Source organism: Channa argus, chromosome 6 (assembly GCF_033026475.1).
Source record: "Channa argus isolate prfri chromosome 6, Channa argus male v1.0, whole genome shotgun sequence".
In the NCBI taxonomy this organism is placed as follows: Eukaryota; Metazoa; Chordata; class Actinopteri; order Anabantiformes; family Channidae; genus Channa; species Channa argus.
This window is the reverse complement of record NC_090202.1, coordinates 28,781,082-28,804,970: the sequence shown is the minus strand read 5'-3', so window position 1 is coordinate 28,804,970 and position 23,889 is coordinate 28,781,082. Positions and strand designations below refer to the sequence as shown.

The 23,889-nt window shown below is 41.2% G+C and overlaps 1 protein-coding gene across 5 annotated transcripts; it reads right to left on the bottom strand.

Annotated features, from left to right (window-relative positions):
• Window positions 1-121: 121 nt before the first annotated feature.
• Window positions 122-23,327, bottom strand: wdr62 (WD repeat domain 62). Of its 5 annotated transcripts, none has more exons than XM_067508233.1 (33): window positions 23,028-23,327; window positions 22,224-22,315; window positions 22,003-22,065; window positions 21,782-21,839; window positions 20,941-21,108; window positions 20,453-20,590; window positions 20,179-20,361; window positions 19,517-19,677; window positions 19,242-19,431; window positions 18,771-18,902; window positions 18,502-18,656; window positions 18,329-18,420; window positions 17,879-18,004; window positions 17,698-17,768; window positions 17,488-17,609; window positions 17,171-17,246; window positions 16,405-16,516; window positions 16,241-16,304; window positions 15,999-16,112; window positions 15,734-15,855; window positions 15,093-15,145; window positions 14,740-14,991; window positions 14,330-14,394; window positions 14,078-14,220; window positions 12,843-12,956; window positions 10,182-10,293; window positions 10,009-10,087; window positions 9,213-9,294; window positions 5,851-6,097; window positions 3,495-3,790; window positions 3,173-3,289; window positions 1,490-1,587; window positions 122-555 (listed from the first exon to the last, which is right to left on the bottom strand). In XM_067508233.1, the coding sequence occupies exons 1-33, from the start codon at window positions 23,130-23,132 to the stop codon at window positions 331-333; spliced, it is 4,227 nt and encodes a 1,408-aa protein (XP_067364334.1). In that variant the 5' UTR covers window positions 23,133-23,327; the 3' UTR covers window positions 122-330. The 5 variants fall into 5 exon arrangements, with proteins under 5 accessions (XP_067364334.1, XP_067364333.1, XP_067364332.1 ...); XM_067508232.1 differs by having other exon boundaries at window positions 14,740-14,994; window positions 19,242-19,428; XM_067508231.1 differs by having other exon boundaries at window positions 14,740-14,994; window positions 23,028-23,326.
• Between the last annotated feature and the right edge of the window lie 562 nt (window positions 23,328-23,889).

Below are 23,889 nucleotides of genomic sequence, written 5' to 3'. Positions count from 1 at the left end.
ACATTTAATTAAGGTTTTTTTTTTTTTTTTTTTAAAAAAAACGTTCTTCTTAATGTGTAAAGTCACATTTGAAAATAAATTACTTTTAATTAAGTATTTGAAGGGTAAAAAACCAAAAACATTGTAGATTAAAATTTATTAAAGAAACATAAAAGTACATATTATGTACACACAGTGTTCTAAAACACAAGAAACATAAGGTGCATTAAGTTTAATACTGATATTTATCAAATGTGTCAGTTGTTGATCTGAGCGACAGCACTTTGTCACTCAGTGAATTTTGTCCTCTTTGAGCCTCTGTTGCTGAAGCAGCTGGTCACTGGACCTGGTTCACATTCTGTTCAGTTTGTTCTGGGTCATCTGAACCAGCAGCTCTGAATATTTTTCCAGCAGAGACATCGTCCTGTCATCCTCCAGTCGACCAAAGGGGGCGCTGCTGCTGGTCTGCCCGTCTCTCTGCAGCACCGACTGCAGCTCTGAATCAATGTCATCAAAAGCCTCCTGCAGGACGGACGACATCTGTCGTCGCTCCGCAACATTGGTCGACACGTCGAGCTACAGTCGGGAAAAATAATATTTAAAAATGCTGTTAGTGTCGAACAATCTTAATAAAAGACAACATGAAAATTTGCAAAGTCGTAAAGAAAATTGCAATGTTTGTTTTTAAATTCAATCGTTTGACAGAATGTTTAATAAGGTTAAAGTGAAAATATGTGGGCAAGAAAATTGTAAACTTCTGACAAAGTTGTAAAATGGTGACAAAGACTTGCAGGAAAATTTACATCTCTACACTATTTAAGATTTTGAAATAATTACATTTTTGACTCAAAGTCATGATATTGAAAGAAATAAGCATATTTTTAAAATCTGTGATTACAAGAAAAAAGTGATGTCATGAGAATAAGGCTGCAATATTTAAAGAAAAGCTAAAAATATAAAGGGTTTATATTTTTAGAGATGGTTGTAACAGTGAAATCATTTAAATTCAAGGAACAACAAAATGTATTATTTTAAGAAATTTCAAGATTTTTAAAATTAAGACAGTCCTGATATTGTATTGCAAGTGTTACTATTGTACTGTTATTTCTAAACATTTAAGAAAATTTCTGAAACCATTCAAAAAAAAAAAAAAAATTCAGATTTAGAAAACTAAAATATAATAACAAAGTAAAGTTTTACAAAGAGAGGGAAAAAAATGCTGTTAATATTTAAGAAATATTTGCAGTAATCCTAAAATTATTAAAAACATTTGTAATGTAATAAAGTAAAAAATGAAGACATTAGCTACTGACTTGTCTGACAATTGTAACAATACTGCTCAAGACCTTTCCCAGTTATGACGTAACACAATAATGTTATGTTTTATTCTCCCCTATCAGACGCCTCATCCTGCTTTTAAATCAAACTAGCTTGCTGCTTTATAACATGGGAGGAGCAGATACAAAGACGTGAACTGCACCAACAAACTCAGAGGCAGTCGGTACTAAACCTGCTGGTAGAGGTGTACGGCTCGTCTAGCTGTCCGTCTCAGCTCGTTGGCGACCTGCTCACACTGCTGCAGACTGACTGACTGCTCATCAGCTAAACCTGCAACAACACACATCCTGATGATTCATCTCCTCTGCACAGTTTGTCCTGTGAATTCTTGACAAGACTCATGTTGCTGTTTACACCTAAAACCAAGGACAGTGTGAAATGTAAAAACTTGAACAGTCATGCATAAACCTTTGAAACTGGCTTTGTAGATTCCAGCCCGTCGTGTACCTGTCATTTTCTAAACTTCGATGATTTTCTGAAATAATGGTATCTTCAACAACATCCATACTTCATTTTTAGACTTTAGACTTATATTTTGTGACTGCTGTCGACAGACAGGTGTGGCAGATCATTCTGTAGATTATTGTTGGGCTGGCTGCACCATTTGTGTGTCTGTCCTAAAAGCCAATGTCAAAGAACTAGAGGTGACAAGAAAAACTGCTGTGTCAGCTCATATTTCTTTTTGTCTGGGCCAACAAGTGACAACTGAAAAATCTGCAAAGACAACAAGCTACTGACACGTAGAGCTGCATGTTCTATTTGCCTGAGAGGAGGAAAATCTGTAAACATGCATTGTTGGCTTACCACTGTCACACCACTCTGGCTCATCACAGATGGTTTAGAACCAAGTCTAAATCAAAGAGGTGTCCAATAAAAAGCTACATATTGTTCCGATGTTGTCTCACCGATGTTAAGTCAACTCGCTGAGTTGTCTGAAAAGCAGTTGGCAGGGCTCCATCTAGTGCCTATGGTGTGGTTCACACTGCAAACTTTAGACTGACTGACACAGAGCTGACCACTGGCTTGGTGTTACAGCCCTTTAACATGGGAATCAGGTGACAGTGGCAGCCACATTCAAACTGTTTTGTTAGGAAACACTGTATTGTTACTACGGTCAGTTAAAAGAACCACATCACATCCTGAGCAAATAGACTTTTTTGGGTATTGCCCTTCCATTAAAGTATTTACATTATAGCTGCAGTAGGCTATTCACCACTATGATGGATTTACTGGAAATGATGCTGAAACATGCACATTTTGACGGTAAAAGTGTTTAATGTATCCCAAAAAAAAATTAGATTTCACCTGTGGTGGTGGTGCCTGGTGGGAAGCTGGGGGTGAGGTAACATATCTTTTGCTCAAATATAAAAAAAAAATAAAAAGAGCGTGGCCCCAGCCTCATCCAGTATTTGTGTCTTAATGCCCAGTATAAACAGTAGAAATTATACATGTTGTTTATTCACTAGCACCAAATGACCAGCAAAATATGACGCTTTGCCGTAATTATTTCCAACCTGGGTTTTGCTGACGATCCAGCATGCAGAACACACAGGTCAGGGTGGAGTAGAGTGAAGAGAAGATGTTCTCTAATAATTTACTTGTTTTTTTTTTTTAAGTAAGGCTGAATATACCTTGGTGGCCCACCCAAGAAATTTGTATGTGTAGCAGATATTTTATCTTCTTAAACCATCTGAACCAGTTGTAATATCCACATCTTTTGATGCAGTCAAACCGGAATCTGCCTGGTTTGACTGTCTCGACCAGTTCCACATAGACATGAATTTGAAACAAAATCTTAAGTATGTTTAACAGGTGATGGTGTCTATGCAGCAGTGAGCAGTTTACAGGAAGTTACCCATATGAGGGGTCAGGATACCTCTCTGACACGGGCTGAGTCGTTCTGACAGAGGGGAGGAAGAAGAGGTGGGCACTGCAGAGGAGGAGGAATCAGCTCCCAAAGGCAAGTCTGACACTGGAAGCAGAAAGAGATGATTAAGAACAAAGAGCATTCAACCAGGACTGGTCCAAAATTATCATCTCTTTGAACTAAAAAATATTTCACGGTGATATTATTACAAACAGGTGTAAAATTAACAAATATGAGTTTTCATTTGTAAATATTCTGAAAAGTCCTAACATTAAACTCTTACAAGTTTGGCTAGTAACTAGTAAATTACCTGGTTCAGTCTGGATTATGGATACTCCTGGATTCTCCTCCTGTGTGCCATCAAGGCACGCGCTGATGTCAGAAGAGACCTCAGTGACGTCACAGGTCGTGACTGGGACTGCTGTGGTGGTGGAGTGGACAGAGCTCAGGATTAGCGTTTGGTTTTCATTGTTCAGGATCTCATCAACGTTGCTGGTGCTCCTCCTCCTGATGCCGCCCTGGGATGTCACACCAGTACATGTGGCAAATGCCTGAGAGCTTGTTTCAGGTACGTGATGCTGAGACTTCTGGGACGACAGATCAACCCTGACAGAATCAAAGAAGAAAAGAGATGAATGATGCAAAAACGTAGGTGTGGGAGGGGTTTGGACAGGCTATGGAGAAGGACTTTCATGCGGTCTCAAAAGTTCTGGAAAACCATCAAAAGCCTCAGAAAGGGAAAGCAGGGTTATTCAACTGATACAGCTCTGCTGCTGAAGCTTATATATGAGTCATATCAGGGAATTCAAACATAAGCCCCTTTCAGACTTGCACTGGAATTGTGATGTTATCCTGACTTTGTCAGGAGGGGGTGTACGCATGAACACAAATGTCAGTGTGACGCTGCTGACATTATCCAGACTTTATCCTTTGAGCTCCCTACTGCAATGTCCATATTATGTGCGAGTGAGTGGGCGTGTCAACTGCCTTGTAGTCAGTTGACGGATCGTTTCCCCCCCACAGTTTAGGTGTTACATCATGTTGTGCCTCCTGTGAGCTCTGATCACGCAGGGAAATCGAGCAGATTTCCACATTCGAGAATGGGTCTTATTCGGGTGATCTCTCGCTGTGTAAATGGTAAATGTTCTGCACTTATATAGCACTTTTCTACCTATTGGCACTCAAAGCACTTTACACTGCTTCTTATTCACCCATTCACACAATCACACACACACACTGATGGGGGAGCTGTTATGCAGCTGGCCGGGACTAAGTTGGGGTTCGGTGTCTTGCTCAAGGACACTTCAACATGTGACTGGAGGAGCTGGGGACTGAACCAACAACTGTGAGATTGGTGGACAACCGCTCTACCTTCCTGCGCCACAATCGCCAGTGTGTGACAGTGAAACGCCACTGGACCACAGACTTAGAACATCCACAGTGCCACTAGTCCAGGGTAGTTTGATTTGTCTTTTGTGTTTTCTTCTCTCTTGTCTTCTTTCCAGGTGCTGAGGCTTCACTGATTGGTATATTTGAACCTAATTGGTCTCCACCCATTGGCTGTCCTTAACCAACCTGCTGCCAATCTGCTTTACAAACAGGGGCAGCTCCTCTGAAGCCTCTTGCCTGGCCCTTACTAGGTTTTCCTCTGTATATTTTTAATAGGATGTGGTGGGAGGCTGGACACAGGGTCAGTGGGGATACCCTGTACATGTGCACACTCTAGGTTAAGAGGTTGGTGCCTCGTATGTTTTACATGGAACCCGTTTGGAGCCTAGACAGTCAGGCTTTGTTGTGAATTTTGTGTTTCCTCTCTCATGCTGTAGATTTTGCGTCATTTTGAGTTGGAACAACCTCCTGGTCTTCAACACACTGAGAATAAACAGTCTGTCTTCCTTTTGTGCCCTGGCATTTTTCCATTTCGTTTGGTTGTCTTGTGCTATTGCCCCCACTTCCCGTGGTCCATCTCAGGGTGGGGGTGTAACAAAAATTGGGGATTGGACCTGCAACATATCACTAAACTTGACATGCCGAAGGGATATTGGCAAATACCTTTAACACCAGAAGCATCGGAGGTTTCTGTCTTAACCTCTGACCACTTTCTTCAATTACAGTTATGCCCTTTGGCATGTGCTCCAGCTAACTTCCAAAGATTGACTAATTAGATATTGGGAGATGTGTCCAACTGCAGGGCTTACTTAGATGATATAGTGGTGTATAGTAATGACTGCTCAACACACGTGTCTATCTTGAGAAAAGTATTCACCCGTCTAGAAACCGCATCCATAACACAGGATCTTGCCAAATGTGAGTTTTGTAGGGGTACCGTTCTCCATCTTGGTCAGCAGGTTGCTCGAGGAAACCTTTGTCCTGTATTCAAAAATTTAAGCCATTTATATGAATAAATCTAAGCTACATGAGAGAAATCCTCTCTGTACGGTTAAATCATCATCTACAAAAAATAACTAAATAAAAAATAAATGTGTAAAATGGTTTAAACAAACTGAACATCATCACATTCACAATGGAGGACTTCATGGAGAACTGCTGGATTAGACTGGATGTACCCAATTAACTACCTGCTAACCTGAGAGTATTTTTGTTAATATTTGTCTCAGTACAAATTAATACATAAAAAGTGAATTCGTTCTGGGAGTCTGGAATACCTGCTGGTTTGGCTCTGAAGGGCATCAGGTATGGTGTTGTGGAGGTCCAGACCAGCAGGCAGCAGTGGTGCAGCAGGCTGGGGGTCTAACGAGGAATGGTTTTCCATCTCCTTCTCCTGGGTGGAGGCATCTTCGATCTGTTTAGCTCTGGAACTGGCAGTAGCTCCCAGGTGTCCGAGTCGTGATGCCACCTGCTGGACAGCAGGTTCCACGGTACTGTGGGCCGTCACAGTCTTGGAGGTAAGGTCTGATTTTGGAAGTTCAAAGAAAGTCAAAACTGATGACAGACCAAATAGAAATTCTAAAAGTAAAAGCAGATAATCGGGAGGTAAAAAGAAAATGAGATTTGTTTTTACAGACCCCACAGAAGTGAATGTTTACCTCAGCTCTATTCAGATGGGATTATGTTTGAGGACAATAAGGCAGACAATCTGACAGAATGTCTGCCTTCTCCTAGCGAGGATTAGAACCCTTTCCTGGACTTAAAATTAGACTGACAAACAAAAAGACACTCAAATATCAGCTGTGTTCAAAAGCTGAAAAGGGCAAATGTCTGGGTCCACCAGTCCATCTCTGGGCCAATATAGAGAGACAAACACAGACAGACAACCATTCACACTCACTCACACCTACAGCCAATTTACCCAACATGTATGTCTTTGGACTGCACACTTCAAAACAAGATGGCAACAAGCAACTGTTGCTTTATTCGTTGAATTCATTTGAACAAGATGAGAAAATTAAAACTACATTTAAGATGTGGACAAATTTATAATTTATTTGCATATGCACAGTTGGTGCACTCACAATGTGGCAAGTCTCAGCAAACCCAACTTTTTAGGCTGTATGCCAGACCCTGGCAAATAGACAGGTGACAAAACTTCACACATTGCCCTACACTAGCAGACGTGTGCACTCAGTAGCTGGGCCACCATGCGCGGTTTTTAAGCCATGCATGTTGAATTGGCATAAATGATCATCTTTTCATCTTAAGAGATTTATTGCAAAAGAAGAGTCCATGTTTTAAAGCCAGTAAAGCTTGGACTACCGTCTTTGTAACGTCTTATCAGCCATATCCTCAATTAGAAGCAGTTATAAACCATCTGGGGTGATGTGTAAATGGTAAGCTAAACTTCTTAAAAAAAAAAAAAAAAAAAACAGTCTTTACATTCATGGTCCCAGGTCTTTGGCTTTATTTTCTACAGTCCCAAGACCTCCAATTTAGACACTACACTTTAAGTTAGGGATTAGGGTTAGGTGTCTAGTAGACATAATCCCATCTGAACAGATGCAACATTTCTGGTTAAAAATATGTTCATGGCTAAAGATCATCAACTGTGCAACTACTGCCTGTTCTTTTTCAAAATTCAGATTGAAACCTAAAGAACAGTGATAATGATTTTTGCTCAATAAAGATATATACAAAAAAGCTGCAGATTTATTGGGAAATAAAACATATTAAAATATACACCCAGGACAAGTGCAGACCATGAAGCTATCCCAAACCCACACCGAGGAAGTGAAGGGACAAAGTTCAAAACATCTAGATTCCTCTCCCCACACACACACACACACACACCTCCCAACCTTTCTCTGCACTGTACGACGACCACAGTATGTCGTCGATGTAATGGACGGCGAAGGGGCTGATGGGAAATCATGCAGGAAGTTCTTCTACGTAGAACTGAACGCTGATGTATCACTGTGGTCACATAAAAGCACACACCCCTGTTGTTGCACTACTGAGTATTATGATGATGAGGCAGTGATTTAAATTAATGTATTTAAGGTTTGTGGAATTCCTCTGGGAGGCGTCCTGGAGCCTTTTTATTCACGTTACAGAGTTAAACGGACTGTATGTAATGTATTTTGATTTTATATGTGGGTACACTCTAAATTACCTCATAATGTCACTGCAGTTCCAACAGACATACAGTATAGACAGTTAACCAGTTAAATGCAGTGATGATTTATAGTTTGTACCATCTGTGATTTGGGTGTTGTGTTGTTTCGGGAGTGAAGCTTTGCTTGTTTTGCACTGCAGGAATCTTTAATGTGTTTCTACATTTATTTAACACATCTGTTGGATATTCAGTGTTTTACTGTGTTTGGAGCAAAGAGGAGGATTTTCATACATGGTAATGTCCCAATTCTACCGTCTTTGTAATGATGTGAGTAGACTATCAATCCTGTGACTATGTGCAAAATTCAGATTGAGGCCAGGAAGCGAAATGTAGAGGGGACAAGATAATGCACAGACGACATTACAAAAGAAAGGTAAAGAAGAAACACACAATATGCTGGATGTATTCAGTGAAGAAGTTGATTTTCTTTTATCATCCTCTGGATTAGCCAATCACCAAACACTCAATGTCTCTTGACATTAACGGTATGGTTATCTTTTTAACATAGGGTTACTGGTTTCAATGTTCCAAGACAAACAATACAAAAGTAACTGCAGCTACTTTTAGTACTCAATAAAAGCTTGTGCAAACCACTGGAATTTTTTTAATAGTGAAAATGCAGAGAATCACTTACATTCCCTCTGCAGTTCTCACCACAGTACTCTGATGTGACATCATGTTAGCAGCAACAGCTGACAGATGTATATTCATGTGGTTAAAAAAAACACAGGCATGCAGTGCAAGGATGTGTTGGATATAAATCCTTCAAAAATATGAAACCGAACTTAACTATGAAACAACCAAGAGAGACTGCTGTGTGCTCAGTTAAACATGCAGGTTTCTAAGAAAAGTTATCTGATCTAAACGTGTAAAGCATTTCCTGTTGAGCCAAAAACTGATCTGAAGCAGAAGCTGAACTATTCCGATTGTACTTACTGGTGTAAGAGTAAAGTTCCTTCGACTCTCATACAACTGGTGAATTAAAAAAAGTTTTACTCTTTTTACAAACTGTACTACAAAGTTAAAACCAAAAGTGTGGATCAAGTTCTGGTTTCCTGAAGAGACTGGGAAACTCAACATTTCTCAGTATTTACCGTGTGAACGGGAACATGTTTATCTGAGTAAAAAACAAGAATGTGACAAAGTGGACCTTGGTAAAATTATGTTATGATCAATAATTCTACTCAAAAACCTTCAGCAGATAATAATGAAAATATTCTAATAAATAATAACCCTATTGAAGCATAAAAGTTGAGCGTATGATAAAGAGTGTGTACAAATCATTTGTTATTTGGTGTCAACCTCAAAATGTCAAACTAAAAGTACAAATCAACCACATGAAGTTGATACCATGAAATTAATAAAACCATTATCAAAAATTCATTGTTTACCTGAGATAAAAAAATATTTATGCAAAACTTACAACAAAGTTCTAGGGTGTGAATAAAAAAAACTCACCGCCACCATAGCTGCTGCCGCCGACGTTTTCTTTCTGGGCTGACTCTGTTGAGGCGAGTCCGCTGCTCGACTTTGACTTCACCTAAAATCAGATATTTACTCGCTGGTCATCTTTTACTGACAGTAACTCAATTTGTTCTTCTGCAAATGTCAAATCAGGACAGAATTAACCATCATGTTGCTCAGGTGGGTTTAGTGCTATTCAGGTGTTTACCATGAGCCAGGTGTTTTTAAAGGGGAGCTCTGTGTTAAGTTGTCTTCACTAAAGTGTGGTACAGTTGTGTTCAGTGTGCCAGGTGCCTCAGGTGGAATTAAGATAGGTTTGTAATGTATTGAAAACTTTATTGATCCCCAAAAGGGAAGAAACTCATTTGGTCACCATCGCAACACATTAAAAAAACAACCACAAACACACACACTTAACACCTTGGCATCCTAAGCCTCTCACTCATCACACTTCTCAAATTGTCGAGAAGATTGTGCCTTTTTAACCACTGCATGGACAATACTTATGAGACGAGACAATTTCAACCCTGGTAGTCAATGCTGCTTGGTGATGGTCTCTAGTCAATAACTACCTACTTCATTTTACCAATACTGATATTTCACATAGTTATTCATCACACAAAATGAAAAATCTATTTATCTCTTTTCTGTCAGCCTGGTCACAATCATTTTGACTAAAATCCTACCAAGCTAGAATAAACTGAAAATGTAAATGTGGTTCATGTATTGTGATGTGATGTTTCAGGTATATTTAGAGTCATTCACTTCTCTATAAGGTGCGTCTGTGTACCGATTCAATGCTGATGCTGCTCTCCTCCGAGATCCTTGCCGGGATGGAGACCGGAGGTGGAGCTCGAGTTGGCAATGTCCTACAACAGAGGACAATAATCACCATGACAACCACAAGATGAACCCTGTGCTCCCATAAGGATAAAGGTCACACCCTCAGTGTTTGGTACCAACCTGAGTCTGTCCTGGAAGCGAGAGAGGAAGCGGGTGGAGATGCTGAGTCGAGGGTTCAGGAAGTTTTTGTCCTCTTGTGGCTGCAGAGTCCTTAAATCAGTGTCAAACTTCTCTGAAAGATCAAAGGTCAGATACACCCCAGTTCACACATAAGGATAAAATAGCTTAATGCACAATAAGCCGACAAAACTAAGGGGGAAACTCTGACAGTGTTTCCCCACACCTTAGCAGGCTGCCGAATCATTTACAGCTACTCAAGAATATTTTAGCCATCCATGTTTTTAATCTGCCCAGGAAAATGAAGCCACCCCCGATCAGTAAACTAGAGGACCCTTTCCATCAATATCCTGCCAGCAGACGACTAAAATCTCAAACAGCAGCTCATATCTGCTGTTGGTAATGTTAATTCCATGATTTATACAGATGAAAGAAAAAAATAAACATGTGGTTCACAGTATGTGTATTCTTTTCACATTGGTGGGGAAAAGTCTTAAGCCCAAAACTCCCGTTTGTGCCAAAGATTGCATGTATGAGATAAGACGTATCACTCTGCAACACCTCTGAAGAATCAGATTAGCCAGTCTCTCTGTAATGCCAAAAACTCTCAAATCAAAGTGATCACTGTTAACTGTCTCCCAGTTAAACTCCTCATATCATCCCAATAAATCTAATCGTAGTTCAGATTTGGAAAATAAGATCAAAGTGAGTAGGCTGTTAAACACAGTTATGTCAATATTTGTTTCTGCCATATACAGGCCTACAGTACAGTAAATGCATTTACACTGAGCACAAATATTTGATAAAGTCAGAATAATATATTTATTGTGGGACTTTGAATTTTTGGGACTATGACAGGGAAGGCTAGAGAGTAGGTTGACATGATGCAGAGAAGGAAGGTGGACATACTGTGTGTCCAGGAGACCAGGTGGAAAGGTAGCAAGGCTAGAAGCTTAGGAGCAGGGTTCAAGTTGTTCTACCATGGGTCACATAGGAAGAGAAATGGAGTAGGAGTTATCCTGAAAGAGGAGTTTGTGAGGAATGTTCTAGAGGTGAAAATAGTATCAGGCAGGATGATGAGTCTGAAGCTGGAAACTGAAGGCGTGATGTTCAATGTTGTTAGCGGTCCCACAGTTAGGATGTGAGTTCGAAGAAAAGGAGAAATTCTGGAGTGAGTTAGATGAAGTGATGCAGAGCATCACCAGAGGTGCGAGAATGTGATGGGCAGGTTTGGTCTTCAGGACAGAAACGCAGAAGGAGAGATGGTTGTAGACTTTGCAAAGAGGATGGAAATGGCTGTAGTGAACACTTTCTTCCAGAAGAGGCAGGAACATAGGGTGACAGATAAGAGCAGAGGTAGAAGCACTCAGGTGGACGACTAAGTCTTGTGTAGACGTTATAATCTGAAACAGATCAGTGACTGCAAAGTATTGGTAGGGGAGAGTGTAGCCAGACAACACAGGATGGTGTTGTGTAAAATGACTCTGGTGGTGAGGAAGGTGAAGAGGACAAAGGCAGAGCAGAGGACGAAGCGGTGGAAGTTGAAAAAGAAAGAATGTTGTGTAGTTTTCAGGGACGAACTGAGCCAGAATCTGGGTGGTCAGGAAGTGCTTAGAAAAGATTCCAAAAGATGCAGTATTTGCTTTGAAGATGCTGATGGAGACGTACAGAGAAGGTCATAGGGAGTTGCATTGCGTCTTCATAGATTTAGAAAAAGCGTATGACAGGGTGCCGAGAGAGGAGCTGTGGTATTGTATGAGGAATTCTGGAGTGGCAGAGAAGTATGTTAGAGTGGTGCAGGACATGTATGAGAGCTGTAAGACTGTGGTGAGGTGCTGTAGGTGTGACAGGGGAGTTCAAGGTGGAGGTCTGCTCTGGAAAACAGAGCAATGAAGCTTAGCCTCAGCAAGACAGAATACATGTGTGAATGAGAGGGACCCAGGTGGAACGGTGAGGTTACAGGGAGCAGAGGTGAAGAAGGTGTAAGACTAGTACTTAGGGTCAATGATTCAGAGCAACGGAGAGTGTGGAAAAGAGGTGAAGCGGCAAGTGCAGGCAGGTTGGAACGAGTGGAGAAAAGTGTCAGGTGCGTTGTGTGATAAAAGAGTATCAGCAAGAATGGAAGGAAAGATGTTCAAGACAGTGGTGAGACCAGAGATGTTGTTTGACTTAGAGACAGTGGCACTGAAGAAAAGACAGAAGGCAGAGTTGGAGGTAGCAGAGCTTAAGATGTTGAGGTTCTCTTTGGGAGTGACGAGGATTGACAGGATCAGGAATGAGGACATAAGAGGGACAGCTCATGTTAGATGTTTTGGAGATAAAGTCAGAGAGGCCAGATTGAGGTGGTTTGGACATGTTCAGAGGAGAAACTGTGAATATATCGGTAGAAGGATGCTGAGGTTGGAGCTGCCAGGCAGGAAGTCTAGAGGAAGACCAAAGAGGAGATTTATGGATATAGTGAGGGAGGACATGAAGTTAGTTGGTGTGAGTGAAGAGGATGCAGAGGACAGAGTTAGATGGAGGCACATGATTCACTGTGGAGACCCCTGAAAGGGAACAGCCAAAAGGAAATGAAGAAGAAGAATACATTTTTTGTAGTTCCTGGAAAGTGCTTATAATTTACTTATCACAGAGCACATGGTGGTGATGACGATGATTCCATACCTTCATTTAGACTGAAGGCCAGAGTATCAAAATGGTTCTTCAGGGAGTTTCTGTCCTCTTCGTCCTCCAGGCCCAGACTGCCCACAGAGCTGCCCTGACTCAGAGAGTCTGTGTCTGATACAGGACAGAGGGTTCAGAAGGGGTTAGACAACTCAGTTAAACCAAAAGAAAATTCTGATATCATTGGTTAGATCAGTCATTTTTAAAATAGGAGCATGTGTTTATTTGACACGTCATGTTTCTAGTGATGGGGCGACGTGTCAAAATGTGCAGTGATGCACCACAAGTTGAGCTATAAATTAACAGTACACAAACACTAGGACAATAAAGAAATTGCCCCATAGTTTGCAGATTTAATAAATATTTGTGTTGTGAAATCACTGGATATGAATTCTTCAAGACACCACTGAGATTTAAGTTTATTTTAGGTTTTAGGTTTTAGGTTTATTAAGAAAATAAACTTGTGGATCAGCTTCTTCCCTCTGAAGCAAGGATGGAGCGCAGTAAAGTGTCCCTGACTGCAGTAGAAACGGCGCAGACAGCTCAGATAAATTCAAAGTTACTCTTCAACTCGACCAGACAACATTAAATTAATGATCTATAAGAGGAAATTATCAACACACTCGATCAGAAACATGCAGAAAAGCAATCATGTCCACTGTGCAGACAGTTCCCCATCCACCTAAAGCTGGGGGAAAAACTGTTCAAAGTTATGTGCCACAGGTTCTGGTGGAAACTGAGACAGTCACACTCAGAAACCAGGCACAGGACCTTGTAGCTCTCAGCAGAGTCCCCATCAGCACAAGACAGAGGAGGACAGGGATCAGGGATAGGGACTGATTTCATGTTCATTCTTCTATTCTGTTACAGTATTTAAAGTAAACCGAACTGAGTAAATGTAGATGCACCAAATTCCTGTAACTTCAATGGAACAAGCTCTTGTTTTAATTATATTGTTGAATGACTTCATATTCTGTAAAAAGCAGATCACCAGATAAGCCTGGCCTATTTTGGGGGGGAGCAATAATGCCCTGCAGTGCACATATAATTGATAAATTAAATAAATGAATTAATTATGTTATTATTATACATTACTTAAAAAAAAAACTCAATGGGAAAATATTTGATACATAAATTGACATAAAAAAAAAAAATTGTTAGGTGCAGCCCTACATATTTCATATCTGAAAAATGTTTTATGTATATTATATGTATATTCTGATGTGAGCTCTGACCGGCATCGGGTTGTTGCTCCAGACTTCCTGCTGAACCCTCAGAACAGGCAGAGTCTGGACTCAGCTGAGTGCTCCACACTGGCTCTGGCCCCTGACTTCTGACCTCCAGATGAGGGTAAGTCACACCCTCAATGTCAAACTCTCTGAAAAAACACAAACGAACAGCAACAGGACTCAGAAATATAAGAAAACAGAGGGTTGTTTGTCAGTTGTATGGATGTTCTGGATCTGTTGTAATGATATATTTTTCACCTGTCAGTGGTGGTGTTGGGGTAGAGGATGTAGCTGTGTCTGTAGTCACTTGCAGTTGGCACAACCTGAACATCACACAAAGAAACCATCGGAGAGCAGGTGAGAGTCAGTCAAACAACAGCTCAATAAAGGTTTCAGATGTTTTGCTGCTCAGCTCAATTTCAGGGCGGAGCTACAGGTCAATGTTTAACAGGCTGCATCATTAATGTCAATGCTGACAGCAGCTGCCACTAAATAACCAGTAAGACAGCTGATCTCAGACCGACCCTGAAGTGATTAGAGCAAAACTTAAAAACATGTAAACAGTTAAATATGTTAAACTTTGACCCTGATCTGTCTCTGCTGCACACGGCTTCACTGATGGCGGAGGCAGCTGGTTGGATGCTTCAAATAAACAACTACATGCTCACCTTGTTCTCCTCCTCCCCATCTTCTTCCTCCTCCTCCTCCTCCTCCCCTCCAAGCACACTCTCCAGACTCTGAGGGTGGAAGTCCTCCTCCTCCTCCTCCTCCTCCTCCCCCTCTTCCTCCCCTTGACTCTTGGTGGGACTCGGGGAGAAGGTGGAGCAGATGGTCAGAGGGTTGAGCTGCTCTGTCCATCGACTCCGGACCTGACGAGGGCTGGCGTCTGATTGAACGGCAGAGGGGGCTGCACCCTGACCCTGCTAAACACACACCTGACTTCGTCACAAAACGCAACCTTTGTCTGTCTAAAGAAACTGATTATCTGTAAACAGATCAGTATTATAATTATCAGACTGACCAGTTTTCTGAACCACATGGGCAGTTTTCCATTGGTCTGAAGCAGCTGAGCATCTGAAACAACATTTATTAATTTAAGCTGATAGACAATAAAAAAATAATACATTCTTAATTTACTAGCGAGATGCAAACTGTTGTGCTGATTTAGTTTTTACTGATTCATTATAACTTTTTATATTCTCGTTGACAATTTTTTTTACTTCTAACGATGAAATATGATTTGTAACAGCTCAATGTGCAACGTTATGTTAAGTTTGCATCCCATTATGATATTTCAATGTAAGGGGATAACTTAACCCTAAACCTAATGCATACAACAAATCTAATACAAACATAGTAGTGCACATTCAAATCGTATATAGTATAGCATATTTTGAAATATTCTAATGTTTTCTTAATATGGATCCATATCATTAGGTCTCTTATAAACAGGAGCAGGATTACATTAAGCCTGGTGTTGTTCTTTTTATTCATCTTTCTGAGGAGAGAGCAACTGTAACAAACCAAACAACTTTCTCCTGGCACAAAAAAAAAAAAAAGAACAAATCTTTAACAAAAGTTTCTCTGCAATTCATCTCAAAAGTGACATGGTGGACACTTTAGTCAATCAGCATACAACACCGTCAGACTCATCAGCCCTACCTGCAACCTGACCCTGGTCATTCTCATCGTGAGCACAGTCCAGTCTGGTTGGAGTACTGAGATCAGCCTCTTCCTCCATCTGATGCAGCTGAGAGGAGGGAACAGTGATGAAGGTCTCTCTCCTAAAACGAGAGCAACGATTAATGTGTTTTGTGGGAAAACGCCCAAAGAAACATGAATAAACGGTAATGTTAACCAGAGGAATTGATCCTGGTAATTCTCAGAAAAACATCACTATCCTTATGATTTCTGCCCCCACCCACACCTGATGTTCAGTTTTTTGTGGATGCAGGTCTTAGGTGCTCCTCTCTGTTTGAGGCCCCATTTCTTCCTCATGGTGCTGGTCATCCGAGAGTCCAGCCTCCACACAAACACACAGCTACACACAAGGCACAACAACACTGTGACAACAACACTGAATCAAAGAACTGTATCTACAGCAGTGGAGTTTCTTCTCCCAACGTTTACCCTTTTCCCTGTCATCACAACATCAGTAAGTATATTTACCTGTCTCCTGCGACAGTGATGAGGTGTCTGCAGTCATGACTGAACCTCATGCCAGTGACGATCTCTGATGAAACAAAGACAGGCAGGTGAGCAAGAAAAAAAAAAAAAAAAAAAAAAAAACACAACACACATCAAATCTCTACATGTGAGATGGATTTACTCACCTGAATGTCCAAAAAGAGTGGCGACACACTCTCCTGACTCATAGTCAAAGATGGTGATGTTTTTATCAGAGCAGCTAGTGGCAAAGAAACTCCCAGAAGGGTCCATGTGAACCTGCAGACAAAAGAAATGTTACATACTTGATACTTTCATATCTGATACAGAAATCCAACAGTTACATTTGATTATATATTTTCTGATACCACCTAGCTGCACTCAATCCAGCTATAATGTCAGTGAACATATTTTTTCCCCATCTCATGATTGACTTTCAATGATGTAAAACAGCTAAATGCCCCAAAAGTCTGGATTTGATCAAAAAATTGTAAACTGTAAGTAAAGTGAGAGACGTCTTTGTTGTTGTTCTACAGTCAGTGAAACAGAACTTATTAAGTGTTTTATTGTTCAGGGGAAGGTTCACAAGTTTATGGTCGTCATTATGTGTGTTAAAAATTGAATGACTCCCTGTGACACAAATTTGAGCAATACAGTTTTATCAGTGGATGACTTTGTCATAAAACTGGAGCAGGACTCATCCCAGTAACTTTGAAGAAACAAACAAATCAATATCAGAAGCTTGTGACAGATTTGACAGAAACACTGATCAAAAGGTTTTAAACCATTTGATTACATTTCAGAAGGTAATTTATGAATAATTTTAAATGACTGGAAAACTAACAAATTAACGCATTTCATAGATGTGTGAGGGCGATTAAGAAAATTTAAAAAAAAAAGCGACTACACAATAATCAGAAACCCCGTTCTTACCTTCAGCAGTGCTCCTTCATCACTGGATGAGCCTTTCAAACACTTCTTCAGTTTCCCAGTTTCTACATTGTAAACTCTGAACACACAGATGTAGCACTATCTGAAACACTATTAACATGATTTGGACATGCATTTCAGGTACAAATGTGCTGTTATGTTGACTACTGTACTAAAAAGGTGGTTAAAAATCTGTTACAAATTTGGAACAAACCCCTAAGTACATGGAAAAAAGCAGGTAAATCTTGGTTAATAGCTCAGAGCTTTTGTTCTTAATTCAGAGGCTTTAGAGGACTCAAGACATATCAAACCATCTATACCTGATGTTTCGGTCGTGACAGGCAATGGCGACATGTGTCCTAGATGAATCTAAGTCCATGTCATATAGGGTGGTCTTCTCCACCACATGATGCCTCCTGGAGAACGACAGTCCCTCCTCCGTCTGAAGCATAACAGACAGTCATTTGTCAGCAGCTTGTACTTGACTACAACAACAAACAGAAATCACACGGATGTGTGCTCAGAACAACCTGTTCCGCTGTCTGGAAGTAGATGCTCTTGTCTGCTCCACAGCTCACCATTCTAACCTCTGGACTCTCCCCTGGAAAATAAGGAACACAATTGCTCCACTTCCATTCACTTTGTCTGTGACCTTCATTTATCAGTTCATTGTTAGAATAACAGGACCCCTGCTCGTGTCAAAAACATTACCTGTGAATTTGACAGCAGTGATGGAGGCAGAGTGGTCGTTCAGAGTCTGCTCCAAGTTGTAGTTCTTCTCCAGGTTGAAGACGTGGATTAGTCGATCCCTGCTGGCCGATGCCAGCAGCTTCACACCTGAAATAACAACAGCCACATAATTCAGGTGTCCCACCTGCACAGAGACCATTAAAGACATATCATAACTCCGGTTATATAAATTCAATATATTCTGTTAAAACGTCCGGACATGGTTAAGCAGGTTGTACACAGTGCTTTTTTTCTGAAAATTGCGAGACATTATTATTATTATTACTATTTGTAGTAGCAGTTACAGCAACAGCAGCAGAAGTGGTATTCAATAATTAACCTCAAGTTCTCACACAGTGTTTCAGTTGTGCATGTCACACACATGTCCTATGACAGAAAAATGAAAATTGTTAATTTCCTATCGATTAGTACCTGTGGATGTGGGAGAGAACTCCAAGCACAACACCTCTGAGTCATGAGCCTCAATCTTGACCAGCTGATCCAGAAACTCCAGACCAAAGATCCTGAACACAGAAAGAAACATGTCAGCGATGTGCTGTCACACGTCTGTCAGAGAGCATCAGTGCAGTGTTCCAGTATCTGACCGCAGATTTCCACAGCGGTCTCCAGCTGCAAGGTGCCGTCCATCAGGACTGATACCCAGCACTCTGATCCCAGCTTTCCCATCAGCCCCTCCTGCCTCCCCCTCTCCCTGCAGGTGCTGTGTGTTCTCCCCCACATACAAAATCCTCAAGAGGTCCTGAAAAGTAACACAGGGATGAATAAAAACAATAAAACAAAACAGACATTGTTGATTATTCCTCCACTAGTAAACACCTGGATACTAGTGACCTGGTGTACTTCTAAGACTTACGTTACTGTAAAAGTTTCTTTGTCCGGTGGGGGGGTCAGTGTGCCACAGTCTGATGGTGTTATCAGACGAACAGGTGAAGAAGCAGGACGGAGGCAGACAGGCCGGAGAATCATCTGGCAGCTCTGGGTAAACCTGAGGATGAAAAACTCTTATTAACTTCACCAAACCTCCACACAAAAAAAACAGTTTAACAACACATACCCACATATCCAGTAACCATACAAACTGGTAGTATCAGAAATATTTCTAACACTACTGGAACTATTTGTGATAGTACCGAAGTACTCTATTGGACTCAGGTGAAATGTTGGAGAGACTTTTACTATCACCAGTTAGAACTGAGTTTATTTGTAATATGAAGGAAGTAGTCCTGTAGGACTGAAAGTATTATTTTACATTACTATAGTGTTTTCAGTAGTAGTGGAGTAGTGAGCAGTATTTTGGCATTATTACTAGAAAAATTACACTGACCTCAATGCTCCACACACAGTTGCTGTGATACAGAGCAGAGTACAGCTTCCCCACGTTCCTCACATCTCTAACATCCCACACATACACACTGTGGTCATTGTACACACAGGTCAGGTGTCGGGCTGCAGAGTCAAAGGTCAGAGCCAATGTATCAGGATAATGAGCACCTGGACTGGCAGGTAACAGGCTGCTGTGGAAAGATCCACACACAGAGCAATCAGAGGATTTATCAGTGTTTTCTCAGTATTTATCCAGTATGTTTTTCACACTTGTACCTGTGCCTTGTGCTCTGTGTGAGGTCGACTCCCAGGCGGTGTGGTCGGGGAAGGGTGGTGATGTACTGCAAGTTGGAAGGACTGAACACTCTGATTACACCATCAGCACAGCCACAGAAGATGAAGTCTTCGCTGACCGCCAGACAGCTCGCTGACGACGTCTGTCAACAACAGCGTCAGTACTTACAGTACTTTTGAACTTTGACATATGCTGTTTTTTTTAATCGTACAAGAATATTCTAAACCAGCAAGGAGTTATCATCTATACAGGTAAGGGTTGGTTAAAGTTTATCACCAGTACCCAGCACCCAGCTACGTATAACCTACGACAACATGGAGGCACCAATTTTCAGGGCAGAAAATACATAGGCAGGTGAGCGTTGTCAATGCTCTTCTATAGTGATTTAGGAGGGAAATAAAGTAGTTTAATACACTAACACATTAACGTACCATGAAAGTTTTGACGACAAACTTCAAATGTCTTTTCTCTTATGAAAATAAATAAAATCTAAATAATTGTGGTTGAATATTTTACAGTTTTTAATAAGCAGTTTCAAGCTGCTGGTTAAACAACAAAGTGGCAGGTGTACAAAAACTTTCTAACCCAGGTACAGTTGTATTTTGTTATCGTACTGGTGTATTCAGGGACCTGAATCACTGACCTTGAGGTTGACCCAGGCCTCCAGCTGCCGGATGCTGTTAAACAGACACAGCAGACCAGAGCTAGTGATGCTGTAGGTGCTGGCTGCCATGCGGCCTCGTCCACACGCCACCCCACAGAACACGCCGTTCCTGTGGTCGCCTAGCAACCCAGAGCGACCAATCAAAGGCACCGTGCTGTTCACCTGAACAAAAACAAAGTGAAAGCTGCAAAATGAGCCGGGATTGGCTGATCAGATTTTTGTGGCTGAGCCATGACTGGTTATGGTGTTGTACCCGTCTTCCTTTAGAGGCATCCAGGTACCAGAATTTGACATGTCTGTTTCCTGCTGTGACAAAGTAGCTGCTGTCCTGGGAGAAAGAGACGGCATATACTCTGCTGGAAACTTTGTTGGAGGCGATGATCGAACCTTTCTGCTCACAGACACAAAGACAGGAGGAAGAAACATTGATTTAGTAGCACATACAGAACTACTATTGTTTTACACATCAACTACTGTATAACCGCTATTCGTGGCCTGGTGACTCAGTGGTAGAGTATTGGTTGGGATGCAGAAGGACGGGGGTTAGAATGGGAGGGTTGCAAAAGGAAGAGCATCTGATGTAAAAACTCATGCAAATCAACGCTCTGTTGCGGCGACCCCTGAAGAGACAACCCGAAAGCCCTTGATCTCAACTTCACCAAGTGGTTTTAATAGCTGAAAACTCATCTGACTGACAAGTTGAGGTTGTTTTGTGTTACTGTGTGTTGTGTGTGTCCTCACCCTCCAGTCCCACACGCTAACAGTCATATCATGCTGGTATCCCACAGAGACAATGTAGCAGCTGTTGGTGGAGAACGCCACACAGGAAATGCCGTATTTATGAGATTGAACCTCCGCAACCTGGACTCCATTCACCTCCCACACTCGCACACAGGGCATGTGACCACTCTGAGAGAGACAGACACAAAAACACACAGATCAGTAGGCATCCAAATAACAGCAGCAGCACTTTGTTGTAGGTCATTATGTTACGTGGATTGTAAAAGTGAATCAAACATTCTGTGTGTTAGAATTTCTGTTTACCCTCAGATTTAGCTGTCTACTTTGTACTTTTAAGTGTATTTAATTTAAAAACTTCTTGACAAAAATAGTGAATATTTATAATAGTGAAGTTTTTATTGCAGATGTTAGATGCATAAACTATAGCTTAGCTCAAAATTTTATTACTACAAGTAAACATTATACCTACTGGATCTTGACATGACCACAAGAGTTTACAACAACATACAATTCTGACGTACTACTTGAAACCTCTGTGTGCTTTTCATCTGCCTAGTGCTGACTCCACTCTACTCATCTTTTTTTGGTTTTCTATTGGTCAAAAGTTGCCTCTGAACTATTCAGATGAATTGTAACTGATGTAAGTGAGGCACATTTCAAACAACAAAAACAAATGTGTGCATTTATTTTTTTTTCTCTTGTACAGGTGTTCAAACTCAGTAAAGCAGGTAAAGCAAATTACCAAAACCCAAATTCAGTAAAACAGAAATAAATCTGTTAATGTTGCTGCATGTCCTTCGGGCGTTCACATACACTGTAACTGTGTGACCTCGGCTCTTACCTCACCAGTGACCAGGTACTTTCCGTCCTGAGAGAAAGCCAGAGCACTGAAGGGTTTTCTGAAACACAGTCAAACATCATCACAGCATCAGTGTGAGAACAGCTAACGGTCAGACTGACAGCTTCAGCAGAATCAACTCAAATACTCCCAGTGAAAACTCTTAAGCCTCTTACCAAGTGATAGGAAGAAGCTGAAAACCTTTAATGACCAGGTGGACCTACCTGGATGTGTTGATGATGTGATTCTGTTTGTTCTTCTTTGGGTGAAGCAGCACAATGACACACCTGAAGCATAAACACAGACTCAGCAGGGTTCAGGTCTACAGAAAACTGAACACTCTGGTTTCGTTTCAACACATCAGTGTCTCTAAAAACCAAAAGGTCTTTCTCTTTTCCGAGGGTGTCACCTGCCTACACAGGTAGACGGAGGAGGCAGGGCTTACCCTGCAGGATAGGCGACGAGTCCCGACTTTGGGTCTGAGCTCAAGCTGCTACTGCTGGCTGTGCTGATACCTAGAACTTTCTCCAGACTCACCTGAAACAATACACAAATCAAACTCCAGCAAACTACAAACTTTAACTGCTCACACACATCACCATCATTTACGTTTTGTTTCTGAGGGTCAACTAAGGTCAGCGGTTCCCCAGAGTTTCTTCCAGTCAAAGTCAGACTAGGAGCTTCAGAAACAACTTTTTAAATGTTTTAAGTTGTCGTTACTGCTAATGATGCTGCTGAAATGAATGTGGCATCTGCGCAGTTCTTGTAGTTGAATGTTTGGACTAAATTTGGGGGCAGAGACATCAGCTGAAGCTAAAATGTTCTAAAAGCTTTACACAAGCCGACTGTATTATAAATCAGATGGATTGAACTCTGTCCTAAACCAACTGGAAATAACATAAAGGCCGTTTGTAAAATACTGAACCGTTTTGACACATGTTGCTCTTGTCAGGGATTGCGAGGACTCATTTCTGCTGACTGCAGCTGTGCTTTAATTAAAGGGGAACAGAAGTTACCGTCACAATAACACGGTGGCCTGGTGCTTTTTCTTTGGCTGTGGTTAAACGACTTCACCGCCGCAGCGAAGTGCTTTTACTCACAGCTGATAACATTAAAAGTTTTAAACATGCTGTTTTATTAAATTATGTGAATTTCTTAAGTTAACGGTTTGGTCCGTTTGTCCTGGAATTTAACAGGACTGTGACGCTAGCAGTTAGCTCAGTTAGCGTCGGAACACAGTGGAAGTTACCCGGCTGCTGGAACTTTTCTTGTGCAGGCTCTGTCGGCTCTTCCTCCCCGCTGATGGTTTCCTCTTCACGGGGTTGGACGAACCGCAGTCAGCTCCTTCTGCCATGACTCCGCTCACTTTAAATTTGATATAAAGTTTTATATGAGTAGAAAAACGTAACCTCAGCGTTAATCGACGTCTAAACACTGCGCTGCTTGGCCATCGAAGCCCGCTGATGTGAACAGGAGCGACTCAAAAAAAAAACTCTAATAAGAATGACGGAGACTAGCTTAGCTTCATGCTAACAATCGCTAAAGAAACCTGACACTTATCTCTGCAGCGGGATTCCCGTTCAAACAGAGCACCGCCCACCGTTTTAACAACCAGCCAATGGGGAGCTGGAGTCCAACGGCCTTCTTCTATAGCAACCAGTGGAGCGCTGCGAACAGTCAAAGGCCCGCCCATTGCCCGCCAGCCACCCAATCAGTATCAACGCTTTCTTGGCGACCCGGACAGTTTGATAAATCATAAATAAATACCGACTTTTATAAAAATGATATGATTATAAAATTAACATAAGCTTAATTTAATTTCTATTACATTAAACAAACCCTGCACTTGGTCAGCGATACTTTTTAATGTATGTTTTGATACACAGCCATTACATTTCGATGTAAAGAAAACAGGTGTTTTTATAAGGAAACAGGCGAATTGTTCCGTTTGTCATTTCTCCATTAAAGCATCAGGCCTTTATGTCAGGCCTGTTTTTACATTCCTTGCATTTAAATTCCCAACTTTGGTTTATCTTGGGGTATTCCAACATAAAAATGTCAATGTCAAATCTAAATTCTTCCAAGAATATTTCCTCCATATTTAAATGCTT

Bases quoted from the DNA above. Each gene is read 5' to 3' on its own strand.
- wdr62 (XM_067508231.1), bottom strand. From the start codon at position 23,132: ATGGCAGAAGGAGCTGACTGCGGTTCGTCCAACCCCGTGAAGAGGAAA. The intron at 22,316-23,027 runs GTAACTTCCACT...GTATTGTTTCAG, and splicing joins AGAAAAGTTCCAGCAGCCGG to GTGAGTCTGGAGAAAGTTCT. The intron at 21,840-22,002 runs GTAGGTCCACCT...ACTGTGTTTCAG, and splicing joins CACATCATCAACACATCCAG to AAAACCCTTCAGTGCTCTGG.